The sequence below is a fragment of the Scyliorhinus torazame genome, chromosome X (assembly GCF_047496885.1).
Source record: "Scyliorhinus torazame isolate Kashiwa2021f chromosome X, sScyTor2.1, whole genome shotgun sequence".
NCBI classification, from domain to species: domain Eukaryota; kingdom Metazoa; phylum Chordata; class Chondrichthyes; order Carcharhiniformes; family Scyliorhinidae; genus Scyliorhinus; species Scyliorhinus torazame.
In genome coordinates this window covers 17,412,078-17,425,311 of record NC_092738.1, presented here as the reverse complement: position 1 = coordinate 17,425,311, position 13,234 = coordinate 17,412,078, and the positions used below count along the sequence as shown (strand labels likewise).

The window sequence follows — 13,234 nt, the reverse complement described above, 5'->3', positions numbered from 1 at the left end:
GAGAACGTGCAGACTCCGCACAGTCACCTGAGGTCAGAATCGAACCCGGGTCCCTGGTGCTGTGAAGCAGCAGTGCTAACCACTGTGCCACCATGCCGGTCCATGTGCGGCCTCGGCCGTGCGTTCACGGTTCAGGCCCCTTATACAACACAAGTTGCGTTGAATCGCCATGTGTTTGTCGGCAATGCGAGCGCCGGGAAACATGCGGCTAAATGCGCTTGCTCGGGGACAGTGTTCTCTTTTGGGAGAATCGCGTCCTTAGAGTAGTCGGAATCTGCTTTGCTGCTTTCAGTCTATTTCCACCCTTCGAAACGTTCTGGAGTTGATGTTCTGCTGTGAACAACAAACTTCAAAAGATTGGAAATATGTTGGCCGGAATTCTCCAGCCGTTGGGAGTCTCCGGTCCCTCCGGCAGCGCACTCCCACCCACGGGTTTCCCGGCAGCATGGGATGGCGACAATGGGAAATTCCATTGACATGCGGCAGGAACAGAGAATCCCGCCGCCAGCGAACAGTGCGCCGCTAAGAAACACACGGCTGGGAGGCCGGAGAATCCAGGACATTGTCTATTGATTGGGAATTTCGGGAAGACTGCACTGTCCAGGTTAGAGGGACTTGCTGTGTTGGACAAATGTTGAAAAGGTGCATCAGTCAAGATACCCATCTGCAATGATCACATTATTGAACCCAGCTTGGTCCATCCAGGATCCTTTAATTCGACCATAAGATGTAGGCCATTCGGCCCATTGAATTTGCTCTGCCATTCAATGAGATCATGACTGATCTGATATGCTAATTTATCCTGCACCCCACTTTCCCGCCTTAGCCCCATAACCCTCGATTCCCTGACTGATTAAAAATCTGTCTCTCTCAGCCTTGAACATACTTAGCGACCCAGCCTCTACAGCTCTCTGCGGTAAAGAATTCCACAGATCCACTCCCCTCTGAGAGAAGAAATTCCTCCTCATCTCTGTCTGAAATGGGCGACCCCCTTACTGAGATTATGCCCTCTGGCCCTAGACTCTCCCACAAGGGGAAACAACCTCTCAGCATCTACCCTGTCAAACCCCCTGAGAATCCGATATGTCTCAATAAGGTCGCCTCTCATTCTTCTAAACCCCAATGAGGACAGGCCCAACCTACTCAACCTCTCCTCATAAGAAAATCAGATGGAATGGTGAATTTGTAGTGCCAGGTCATTTAACATGTTTCCTGAATTATGAAGGAAAATGTCACCCAAGTGTTTTCTTATTTTCCAATTTCCTCCTGCTCCTGTTCTTCCCAAAGCATCACCCCCTTCCTGGAGAGCAGGATCCAGTTGGATCCAGTACTTCCTCCAGTGGTCATTCTTGCATCTCTATTGGCAGGCTATTTTATCATCTGGGGGGCATTGAGATCATCAGCCATGATCCAGGTGAATGGTGGGGCAGGTGCAAGGGGCCGAATGGCCTATTCCTGGTCCGGTTTCCTCTGTTTCTTTTCCAGCCGGTAATGGTGGAGGAGATAGCGAGTAAGTGCAAAAGACAAGGCTGAAGCATTTACAACCATCTTCAGTCAGAAGTGCCAAGTGCATCTCAGTCTCCTCCCAGTTCCCAGGAGACAGTTTTCAGCCATTTTGATTCACTCCCTGCAACGTCAGGAAGCGGTTGAGTGCACCGGATACAAAGGCGATAGACACCCTCGTCCTGACTGTACCACTGAAGACTTTTGTCCCAGAACAAGTCACATGCTGAGTCGAACTGTTCTGCTACAGCTGCAATACTGGCATTGAGCCAACAAAATGGAATATTGCCCAGGCATGTCTTGCCCACAAAAAAGCAGGAAAAACCCAACCAATTCCCACCCCATCTGGGCAGCACGGTAGCATTGTGGATAGCACAATTGCTTCACAGCTCCAGGGTCCCAGGTTCGATTCCAGGCTTGGGTCACTGTCTGTGCGGAGTCTGCACGTTCTCCCCGTGTCTGCGTGGGTTTCATCCGGGTGCTCCGGTTTCCTCCCAAAGTCCAAAGATGTGCAGGTTAGGTGGATTGGCCATGATAAATTGCCCTTAGTGACCAAAAAGGTTAGGTGGATTGACCGTGATAAATTGCCCTTAGTGTCCAAAGATGTGCAGGTTAGGTGGATTGACCGTGATAAATTGCCCTTAGTGTCCAAAATTGCCCTTAGTGTTGGGTGGGGTTACTGGGTTATGGGGATAGGGTGGAGGTGTGGACCTTGGGTAGGGTGATCTTTCCAAGAGCCGGTGCAGACTCGATGGGCTGAATGGCCTCCTTCTGCACTGTACATTCTATGAAATCTATGTAATCAGTTTACTCTCAATTATTGGCAAGTGATTGAAGGTGTTGTTGACAGTGTGAGCAAGTGGCATTTACTCACCAATTACGAGTTCACCAATGCTGAGCCTTGGTTCTGCCAAGGCCACTCAGCGCCTGACTTAATTACAGCCAAACATGGACACAAGAGCTGAACTCAAGAGGTGAGGTGAGAGTGACTGCCATTGACATCAAGGCAACATTTGACCGAGTGTGGCATCAAGAAGCCCTAGCTAAACTGGAGTCAATGGGAATCGGGGAAAACTCTCCGCTGGTTGGAGCCATACCCGGCACAAAGGAAGATGGTCGTGGTCGTTGGAGGTCAATCATCTCAGCTCCAGGACATCACTGCAGGAGTTCCTCAGGGTAGTGTCCTCGGCCCAACCATCGTCAGCTGCTTCATCAATGACCTTTCCTCCATCATAAGGTCAGAAGTGGGGATGTTTGCGGATGACTGCACAATGTTCAGCACCATTCACGACTCCTCAGATAATGAAGCAGTCCCTGTCCAAATGCAGCAAGACCTGGACAATATCCAGGCTTGGGCAAGTTACATTCACGCCACACAAGTGCCAGGCAATCACCATCTCCTACTGGAGAAAAATCTAACCATTCCCTCTTGACATTCAATGGCATTACCATCGCTGCATCCCCCACTATCAACATCCTGGGGATTACCATTGATCAGAAACTGAACTGGACCCAGCCGTATAAATACTGTGGCTACCAGAGCAGGTCAGTGGCTGGGAATCCTGCGGAGAGTAACTCACCTCCTGACCCGCCAAAGCCTGTCCACCATCAACAAGGCACAAGTCAGGAGTGTGATGGAATACTCTCCACTTGTTTAAGAAGGGTAGCAAGGATAATCCCGGGAACTACAGGCCGGTGAGCCTTACTTCAGTGGTAGGGAAACTACTGGAGAGAATTCTTCGAGACAGGATCTACTCCCATTTGGAAGCAAATGGACGTATTAGTGAGAGGCAGCACGGTTTTGTGAAGGGGAGGTCGTGTCTCACTAACTTGATAGAGTTTTTCGAGGAGGTCACTAAGATGATTGATGCAGGTAGGGCAGTGGATGTTGTCTATATGGACTTCAGTAAGGCCTTTGACAAGGTCCCTCATGGTAGACTAGTACAAAAGGTGAAGTCACACGGGATCAGGGGTGAGCTGGCAAGGTGGATACAGAACTGGCTAGGCCATAGAAGGCAGAGAGTAGCAATAGAAGGATGCTTTTCTCATTGGAGGGCTGTGACCAGTGGTGTTCCACAGGGATCAGTGCTGGGACCTTTGCTCTTTGTAGTATATATAAACGATTTGGAGGAAAATGTAACTGGTCTGATTAGTAAGTTTGCAGACGACACAAAGGTTGGTGGAATTGCGGATAGCGATGAGGACTGTCGGAGGATACAGCAGGATTTAGATTGTTTGGAGACTTGGGCAGAGTGATGGCAGATGGAGTTTAATTCGGACAAATGTGAGGTAATGCATTTTGGAAGGTCTAATGCAGGTAGGGAATATACAGTGAATGGTAGAACCCTCAAGAGCATTGAAAGTCAAAGAGATCTAGGAGTACAGGTCCACAGGTCATTTAAATGGGCAATACAGGTGGAGAAGGTAGTCAAGAAGGCATACGGCATGCTTGCCTTCATTGGCCGGGGCATTGAGTATAAGAATTGGCAAGTCATGTTGCAGCTGTATAGAACCTTAGTTAGGCCACACTTGGAGTATAGTGTTCAATTCTGGTCGCCACACTACCAGAAGGATGTGGAGGCTTTAGAGAGGGTGCAGAAGAGATTTACCAGAATGTTGCCTGGTATGGAGGGCATTAGCTATGAGGAGCGGTTGAATAAACTCGGTTTGTTCTCACTGGAACGAAGGAGGTTGAGGGCAGACCTGATAGAGGTATACAAAATTATGAGGGGCATAAACAGAGTGGATAGTCAGAGGCATTTCCCCAGGGTAGAGGGGTCAATTACTAGGGGGCATAGGTTTAAGGTGAGAGGGGCAAGGTTTAGAGTAGATGTACGAGGCAAGTTTTTTACGCAGAGGGAAGTGGGTGCCTGGAACTCGCTACCGGAGGAGGTGGTGGAAGCAGGGACGATAGTGACATTTAAGGGGCATCTTGACAAATACATGAATAGGATGGGAACAGAGGGATACGGACCCAGGAAGTGTAGAAGATTGTAGTTTAGTCGGGCAGCATGGTCGGCATGGGCTTGGAGGGCCGAAGGGCCTGTTCCTGTGCTGTACATTTCTTTGTTCTTTGTTTTTGTTTGTTTGTCTGGATGAGTGCAGCTCCAACAACACTCAAGAAGCTCAACACCATCCAGGACAAAGCAGCCCCGCTTGATTGGTACCCCATCCACAAACATTCACTCCCTCCACCACTGATGCACAGTAGCAGCCGTGTGTACCATCTACAAGATACATTGCAAGAACTCCCAGGAACTTGCCAAAGCTCCTATGACAGCACCTTCCAAACCCACAACCGCTACTACCTAGATGGACATGGACAGCAGACACATGGGAACACCATCATCTGTAAGTTCCCCTCCGAGCCACTCACTATGCTGACTTATATTTCGCCGTTCCTTCACTGTCGCTGGGTCAAAATGTCGGAACTCCATTCCTAAAAGCGCTGTCGGTGTACGTACACCACATGCAGCAGCTCACCCGCAGGGATGGGTAATAAATGCTAGTCTAGCCAGCGAGGCCCACATCCCATGAATTAAGTATAAAAAGTCTCAGCTCGCCTTCCTACCTCCCTGTAGTCATTGGAGTATGGGAGAATGAGAGGTTATCTTCTGATGGGGTTTGACAGGATCGAGACTGAGAGGATGTTTTCTCTTGTGGGGGGAATCCAGAACTAAGAGGTAAAAACAGAAAATGCTGGCAAGATTCAACAGGCCTGGCAGCGTCCACGGACAGAGACACAGAGAGTTAACGTTTCGAGTGCATATTACTTTTCTTTGGAGCTAGAACTGGAGGCAGTTTCAAAGATTCCAAAGAGCACTCTGAGAGAATAAATTCCTCCTCATCTCCGGAGAGGAGGAATTTATTCTCTCAGAGAATTTACAGTGCAGAAGGAGGCCATTCGGCCCATCGAGTCTGCACCGGCCCTTGGAAAGAGCACCCTACATAAGCCCACACCTCCACCCTATCCCCGTAACCCCACCTAACCTTTTGGACACTAAGGGGCAATTTAGCATGGCCAATCCACCTAACCTGCACATCTTTGGGCTGTGGGAGGAAACCGGAGCACCCGGAGGAAACCCACGCATTCACGGGGAGAACGTGCAAACTCCGCACAGACAGTCACCCAAGGTTGGAATTGAACCCGGGACCCTCGAGCTGTGAAGCAACAATGCTAACCACTATGCTACCGTGCTGCCTCTCAGAGGGCTCTTTGGAATCTTTGGAATTCTGCTCCCCACGGAGCTGAGGGTATGGGTCATCAAACATATTCAAAGTTGAGTTAGACAGACGTTTGAACCAAAGGGTTGTGGGGGTATAAGATTAAATGTTTGTGATTTAGGGTCGCAAGTAGGAGGAGTCGTTTTACACTGAGGTTTGCATGTCAACATTTATTAATAGATTGGATAGATGGTTGTAGGAAAGAGGAATGAAGGGATACGGGATCATCAGGTTCGAACCATTGGTCATGTCGAGGTGGAACAGCAACATGGTGTGTTTGGGTCAAAGGGCCTATTTGTGTATTAGAATTTCCATGCAATTAATCTTTTCCACACAGCTTACTTTTGCATATACCTCCGTATGACTGCCTCTCAGACATGCGCTTTGTAGATTGAAAGGTCCAACTAACTATGGTCCTCCTTCGTAATTCAGGCTCTTTATATTTAGCGATCAGCTCCATAAACCAACCTTACTCCCCCTTCCTGCACTTGAATGCCTCCCAGCTTGTAGCTCGCTAATTAGAACTGGACACATTGAGATGCACTCTCAGGGCACAGTAGTTTGACCACAGCCTTTTACAGGTTTGTACCAAATTAGGTTCAGTTGAGCTCAAAATTACAGCTTGTATCAATGGCCTTAATGCATAACAAAGAGTGGTGGAGTTTAATGTAGGGTGATCAGAATCTCACCCACTTTCAGGAAGCCCCACCAAATTAAATGCCAATCAGGCATTTACTTTGTCAGTGGCAGGCTTACCCTAGGACCGAGAACCTTAGAGACAGAAATTCTACTACCCCTTCCAGCCCGGCCCCCTCAAGAGCTGTCGCCAGTCAGAGGTCGGCAGCCATGCATTGCTCAGCAGCGCTACTAGGAAGGCAGTGGCCACTGCTGGTAATGCACCCATCTGAGGTTCACGAGCGCTGAAGGACCCAGGCCACAGGTGAGTGATGGCGGAGGGTGGGGGTCTCAGGGGAGCTGGTGGGGGGGGGGGGGTTAGCAGCAAGGGCAGGGAGCGTCTCTCAGCAAACCATCCCAATGCTGGGGGTGTCCCTCGATCAGACACTGAGTGCCTTTGAATGAGGGACTCCACTGGGAAGCATGCATTGGGGTTTGCTTTTCGGGCTTCTCACATGGCAAGACCCACCCCCTGCCGTGTGAATATCAGTGGCATGAGGCCCTTTGGTCGGCATTCATTTGCTTCAGGGCCTCAATTGGTAGTGGGCGGGAAGGTTGTCCATGAACCTCCCTGCCCCAAATTAATCGGGACAGAGGCAGGAATGTGGCAGGGTCCCCACCTAGCATTCTCCTGCCCAATGAAATGCCCCCCCACCACTACATTTGCCTCAGTGGAGGGCATTAAATTCAGCCCAAGTGAACCCTTTCCTGTTAATCCATAGATCTATGCGCTGACACCAGCAGTTGAGGGAAGGAACTCACCTTCATCTCTTTTTGACAAGTGAATGCTGCCTCAACATATCCAAAAAACAATAAGAATCTCATTGGAAGAGGAAGTTTCTGTCCAAGCCAAATCTCTCGCCCAATCTGTTATCCTCATTCTGTTTATTAAGATTGTGGCTTCCTGTAAACATACTCGTGACCAATATTGTCAATGCACACCGTGTTTGATTAATAGTTGGACACATCACTTACCCTTGATTACCAACTATACAATTAATCAATGATTTCAATCCTCCATCGTGTGCACAATCCTGGGACAAATCCCCCTCGTTCGCACTGTCCACAATCTGATGCCAGAACACACCTGGAGTTTCTAGTGGTTCTCAATGCTGCAATACTATTTCTGTTCTTCTCAAGTAGAAACCGTCAGGGCTGGAGTCGGACTGACTGCAGAGACGTTTAAAAATGGCGGGTGGGACTTAGATGCAGATGTCCTGCCCCCATTTCTGACAGTTCCCATTTTTTGTCGGCCAGGGAGAAGTGGGGGTGGGGAGGGGGAATTGTGGGTGGAAAGGGGGTGGGCATGGGGCTGCTGAATCACACAAGTGAGAAAGCCAAACTCAGCAGGGCCATTTGAAATTAGTGCTGAGATCCAACAGACACCATTTTCACTTGCCAAGGGCTTTAACCCACAGTGTGGAAGTCATGGATTTACGGAGTCACATAAATGCTTGTGAAGGGTGGATAAGGTCTGTTCTAGTGTCATGATGTGAAGTTTTATACATCCCCAGCCCTTTAAACATGAAGAAAAAAACAGGCTGACGCTGTCAGTTAGCATTAAAAAGAATCCCCTCTGCTGTGCTTCTTTGATTGACAGGCCATCTGGTGTAGGTTAGAAGAAAACATTACTATCTGTCCCTACAGTTTCAATAAACTTCTTTACTGACATTTTCCAAGGGCTGTTATTATAGTTGAGGTCATTATGAATGGTTGGCTGAGTTTGAGGAAATACAAAAGTACGCATCTCAGCAGAGGCAGCTGAATTCACATTTTGATTGACATTTTAAGGAGGTTATTAAACAATTAGCTGTTTTTGATGTGGTTATTAAATATAACTTTGTTTTTATAACAAATTAAACACTTGAGGGATTTAAAATCTTTGAATGGAGAGTTTATTTTTTGGTTATCAACTATGTATAACTGAGAGCCTTGTTAGATGTTTTTCATCTCCACAGGGCTCCTGATATCTGCCCACTGGATGGGTGGCTATGGAGGTACCTATGAGGGAGCATGGGTTGGGGGCATCAATTGGCATGGCAGTGGAATGGGGGTATGAGGGGTCATGGAGATATGAGGTGGCATGGAGCTGGATGGGAGCATGAGCTGGCATGGGGGGGTGGGAGGAGGTATGCAGGGTAATGGACAGAGAGCCGGAAAGCTTCTGAAAGAACTGATGAAGCGGACCTTCGAACTAGACCGCCTCAGTACTCGGCACTCCCCACCTCGGCCACCTACGATGTGCTTCTGGGGCTGATGGGGCTAATGCAGTCCTGCTTCCCTCCTTGAGATTAAAAATCGCAAAGTGACAGAGCCCTTCAAACCCAGGCAGATCTGTCAAGGCAGGAAATTTCTTGACCCGAGCTCTCCTCCTCACTAGCGAAAATTCAGCCCTTAAGCTTCCGTGGTCCACTCACCTTGGCATAGCTGCCTTTCAAACACAAGGCAAGTACGTTGAAAATGTCCACTGCATATATTGTATAAAATAACCGATGGTCAGTGATGGATTGCAGTTTTGAGTCTGTATGTTACGAGTGTAGTTCGCTAGAGATTCTATGCACCTTTCTATGCACATTCCTACCACTCCAATCTCGCCTCTGCTAAGGTTGGGGTTTAAACCGGATTGATTGATAATACAATTGCAATTTTTCAACACATTGCCTCTCTAACGAGCAGTGGAAGGTCTGTGCGGTCCACTTGCTCTTTTGAAAAGAAGGTGGTGTGAGTTACGCGCGCCCTCAAAAACGTGTGGCTGATTATTCAATATGGATTCCATGCAATCAACAGCAGCGCGTCGCATCCCACATTAAATTATTTCAAATCTTTCAAAATGTTGTGATGGCATCAAACTCATTCAGTGCAATGCTTGATTGTGATCAGATTCGTTCAAAGTGACACAACAGGGGGTATCATAGAAGGGAGGATGTGGAAGGAAAAGCTGTCAGACAAGGCCACCAGTCTCCAGCGGACTGGATCGAGAACAACCAGGTACAACGAGATGAACACCAGGCCATGCATATACTGAGCAAGCCTAAAAATATGTGGTTCTGATAACACGTACATTCAAAAACATTCAATTTTACCTCAGTTTTGCACCCAAAACACTACCCAATTGAAGATTTGAATTAAGGTTGGTCCTTTGCGGATCAATTATCAATCGTTCAGTCTGCCTGACCCATATCTAAGCATGTGCTTCATGTATACATCTTTGCACCTGGTGATTCTCCATTTAGGTTACAGCAGAAAAACCCTTAGAAACACTAAAGGAAAGCCAGGCCAAATGAGAACAGCTGATGTATGTTCTACGATGGCATGTAGTTTGGGCCAATCTAATGTGATGAGGCAGCCTAATGTATCTCCTTTGTAGGAGAGGGTGCAGGTGTGGAATAAAAGGGAGAGGGGATAAGTTCAGCAGCTGGGTTATGGTTAATTTACCCCTCCCCAGAGTTTATCGATCAATTCTAGCATGCTTAAACTTTTTCTCATATGCATGCAGAAGGTCAGCTGCTATTCCATCTTACCCTCATCCCTTCAAATCGTGATAAGGCTCTTAGAGGTCTCAAAGCTCTTAGTGTCCTAAGAGACTTAATGGCACCTAGTTCGGAGTAGCCCAGGGCATTAGCTACGAGGCTGACTAAAGAAACCTATACAGAAACAGAAAAGCAAAGTTCCCAATACTGTTAGCAAAGGCCCTATTGCTGATGAAACAAAGTGGACTAATTGTGAGATTGCCTCAAGCTCGTAGCGATGGACTGAGTTCCAGCTCCCTACTCCCCTTGCCTGAAGTAATTCCTAATGACCTAGAGAAGGAAATGCGTAGTTGAGAAGAGGCATAAGATAGAACAAAAGGAAGAAAAGTGAAAAGAAGGGTCACAGACACACGGACAACTAATGGGGACCTGTTGGAGGAAAATGCCCAATGGATGATAAGAACCTTACCCTTGCCCTTTACTTTGTGAAGATCCGATCGAAGAGTGAGGGGAGAAAAAGCCCAGAAAATTAAGCCACACAAATAAAAGGTACCTACAAAAAAGAATACAGGTAAATCTGTGCTGCATATCAAACTACCCTCTGATATATCTTCTATATACAGAGGCACTGCAGTGGAAAGAGGCAGTAGGGAGGGTGGCAGAGAGGCCATAGAGTGGCATCTGCAAACAACTTGTTCCCGATGTATAGTCACACTGGCAATTTTGTGATCTGTTAAAACTTAGTCATGTTCGATTTACCATTTTGCACTCCAAATGCAGATAAACAAAATGTGCCTTTGCAAAGCAAGTGGGTTCCCCAGATAGTTTTCATTCAAAACTCTGTTCCTTCAGCTACCACAGGTCAGTGACAAATGTTTTGAGCGTTCCTTCGACGTTATTCGTTTGTCAGATTTGAAATGACTCACTGACAGGGAGCAAAGCTGAAGACAGCGGCAGGCACAAGCAAAGACGTGATGTGAAGTTTGAGACTTTGCCAGTGTGAGAAACATAAAGGAAAGATGGCCCATCTAGGACGAATTTTGTCTGATCTCAACTCCGCCTTTGTGTGAGTGTACCACACAGGTGCAAAGGTTTTGAGGCAGAGGAGAAGGGGAACAAAAGGACAGGCTCAAATTTACAGAGCCTGAGGGGTTAGATTTGAGACACCCACGGATTAATACATGCAAATAAGTGTAATCTGCACCCATTAGTTCCTCCGAGGGCAGAGTGAATTTCTCACTATATCTCCAAATGGGATTAAAATTCAGACTCTAAGAGATGCCCATTCAACCTGGCTTGATACTGGTGTTCAGATTGGATATATATTTTGGATAACTAATTAATAGCATTTGCAATTGTGTCTGTGTTGCACTGGTACAGTATGCAGCCCTGTTACATCGATGGAAGCCCATACAGTTCAGACATACTATGCAAGTTTGACGAAGGTGCAAAGAGTTAAGTATATCCCCTGATCCATGCTTTTTAATACCCCTGCTTGTCGATGCTTGGCCAAGAACAAACAAAGGGAGGAACAGAAATCCATTTTGTGAGCAGTTCAGCTTGTTCCCCTTTTAAACACTCTGAGCACTAAAGACAGTATTGCACAAATAAACAGCCCACTGAAGAACTGATGCAAACATTTGGTTTATCCTTTATGACTCAGCATTTCGGCTGAACTCATAATTGACTCAAGTAATTCAAACAATACTCATTTAATCGAGCCAATTGGGCAATTTCGCATGGCCAATCCACCTAACCTGGACATCTTTGGACTGTGGGAGGAAACTGGATCCCCAGAAATGACACCAGGAATGTGCAGAGAAAGTTAGTCACCATAAACAATATAGCAGACCAAAATCTGTCTTCAGTACTCAGAGATCAATAGGACTTGATTTGCACAATTGGAAAACATCTTAAAATCAATTCATTTAAAAAAAACTTTTACAAGGTAGATTTAAACAATTCAAAACATTCCACAAGGATATAAATCTAAACAGGAGTTTACAGTGTTCACTCAAAACACAAGAGGGAGCAGTCTGCTCTACAAGGAAAGGAACGACACAATAAATTGGTCTACAGGTTATCGACTGTCTATTAATTCACCTTCAGACAAGATGCATAGTTATTGTACCGGAAGCCAAAAGGAAAAGTAAAGCTGCTGATGATCCGAGACTCTGAAAAGGAAGTTAATGAGATCTGTATGTAACATGGTCATTAGTATGCGTTTGTCTAATCAATTCAACCAAATTCAAAGCCACAGGCAAGATTAGCCACCATTTTGGCACCAGCAGGTGTCACGTTCACATCACATTGACAGGTTCGAAAACACCCATTGGAAACATCCTAGGGCTTAAACACAAAGTCATTATAAACCTTAATTATATAAAGTTTGATGTTGTTGATCGAAATTCTGAGACGCACCCACACTCACAGACAGACTGAAATTCAAATTTCTAGTCTGGATTGTCAGTGATATTTTGACCCACTTGGGAAGCACTGTGTGTGTGTGTGTGGGGGGGGGGGGGGGGATGGGTAAAATCAGACATGTGCAAAGGATGCAACACAGGCGGGATCGCTTTGGTGTGCAATCACATGCCTGATATTCAGGTTCAATGAAGACACTGGAGCTGAATATTCATAGAATTTACAGTGTAGAAGGAGGCCATTCGGCCCATCGAGCCTGCACCGGCCCTTGGAAAGAGCACCCAACCAAGCTCACACCTTCACCCTATCCCCGTAACACAGTAACCCCACCCAACCGGTTTTGGACATAAAGGGCAATTTAGCATGGCCAATCCACCTAACCTGCACATCTTTGGACTGTGGGAGGAAACCGGAGCACCCGGAGGAAACCCACGCAGACACGGGGAGAACGTGCAGACTCCACACAGACAGTGACCCAGCGGGGAATCGAACCTGGGACCCTGGAGCTGTGAAGCAACTGTGCTAACCACTATGCTACCGTGCCATTGAGATGCACTTGGGTATAAATGGCGACTGACACAATAATATCTGTTTGGTGTCGCCATCCATGTCCAATCTGATCCCTGAGATTTGATAGTCTTAACCCTGATACTTGAACATAGGAAAGCAGACTCTAACTATGGTAAGGTCTAATGTGACACTGATAGTTTACATGGGGATTTCTAAGAGACCTGGACAGCATACTTGGGTAAGGGGGTTACTCATGTGAAGAGGAACTAATGGGATTGAACAGAGGGTGAGGGGATTGCAAGAATAAAATCACAAACATTCTTCAAATAATAATATTCAATGTTTCAGTCTCTTGAGGGAGCAATGCAGACAATAATGTTGCTGGGTTATTAACCAATAAGGCAGCAGATACATGGGAATACCACCCC

The 13,234-nt window shown here is 46.8% G+C and overlaps 1 protein-coding gene across 11 annotated transcripts in view; it reads right to left on the bottom strand.

The window, feature by feature from the left end:
• LOC140405457 (sodium channel protein type 8 subunit alpha-like) overlaps positions 1 to 13,234 on the bottom strand; it is a 381,151-nt gene that overhangs the window by 36,506 nt on the left and 331,411 nt on the right. For 8 of the 11 annotated variants that reach the window (XM_072493902.1, XM_072493901.1, XM_072493906.1 and 5 more), the window contains one exon: positions 9,924 to 10,046. The exons of the other annotated variants lie outside the window; for them this stretch is intronic. In XM_072493902.1, the coding sequence (XP_072350003.1) occupies positions 9,924 to 10,046 (123 nt within the window). The remainder of the gene's footprint in view (positions 1 to 9,923; positions 10,047 to 13,234) is intronic. 11 annotated transcript variants of the gene reach the window in all.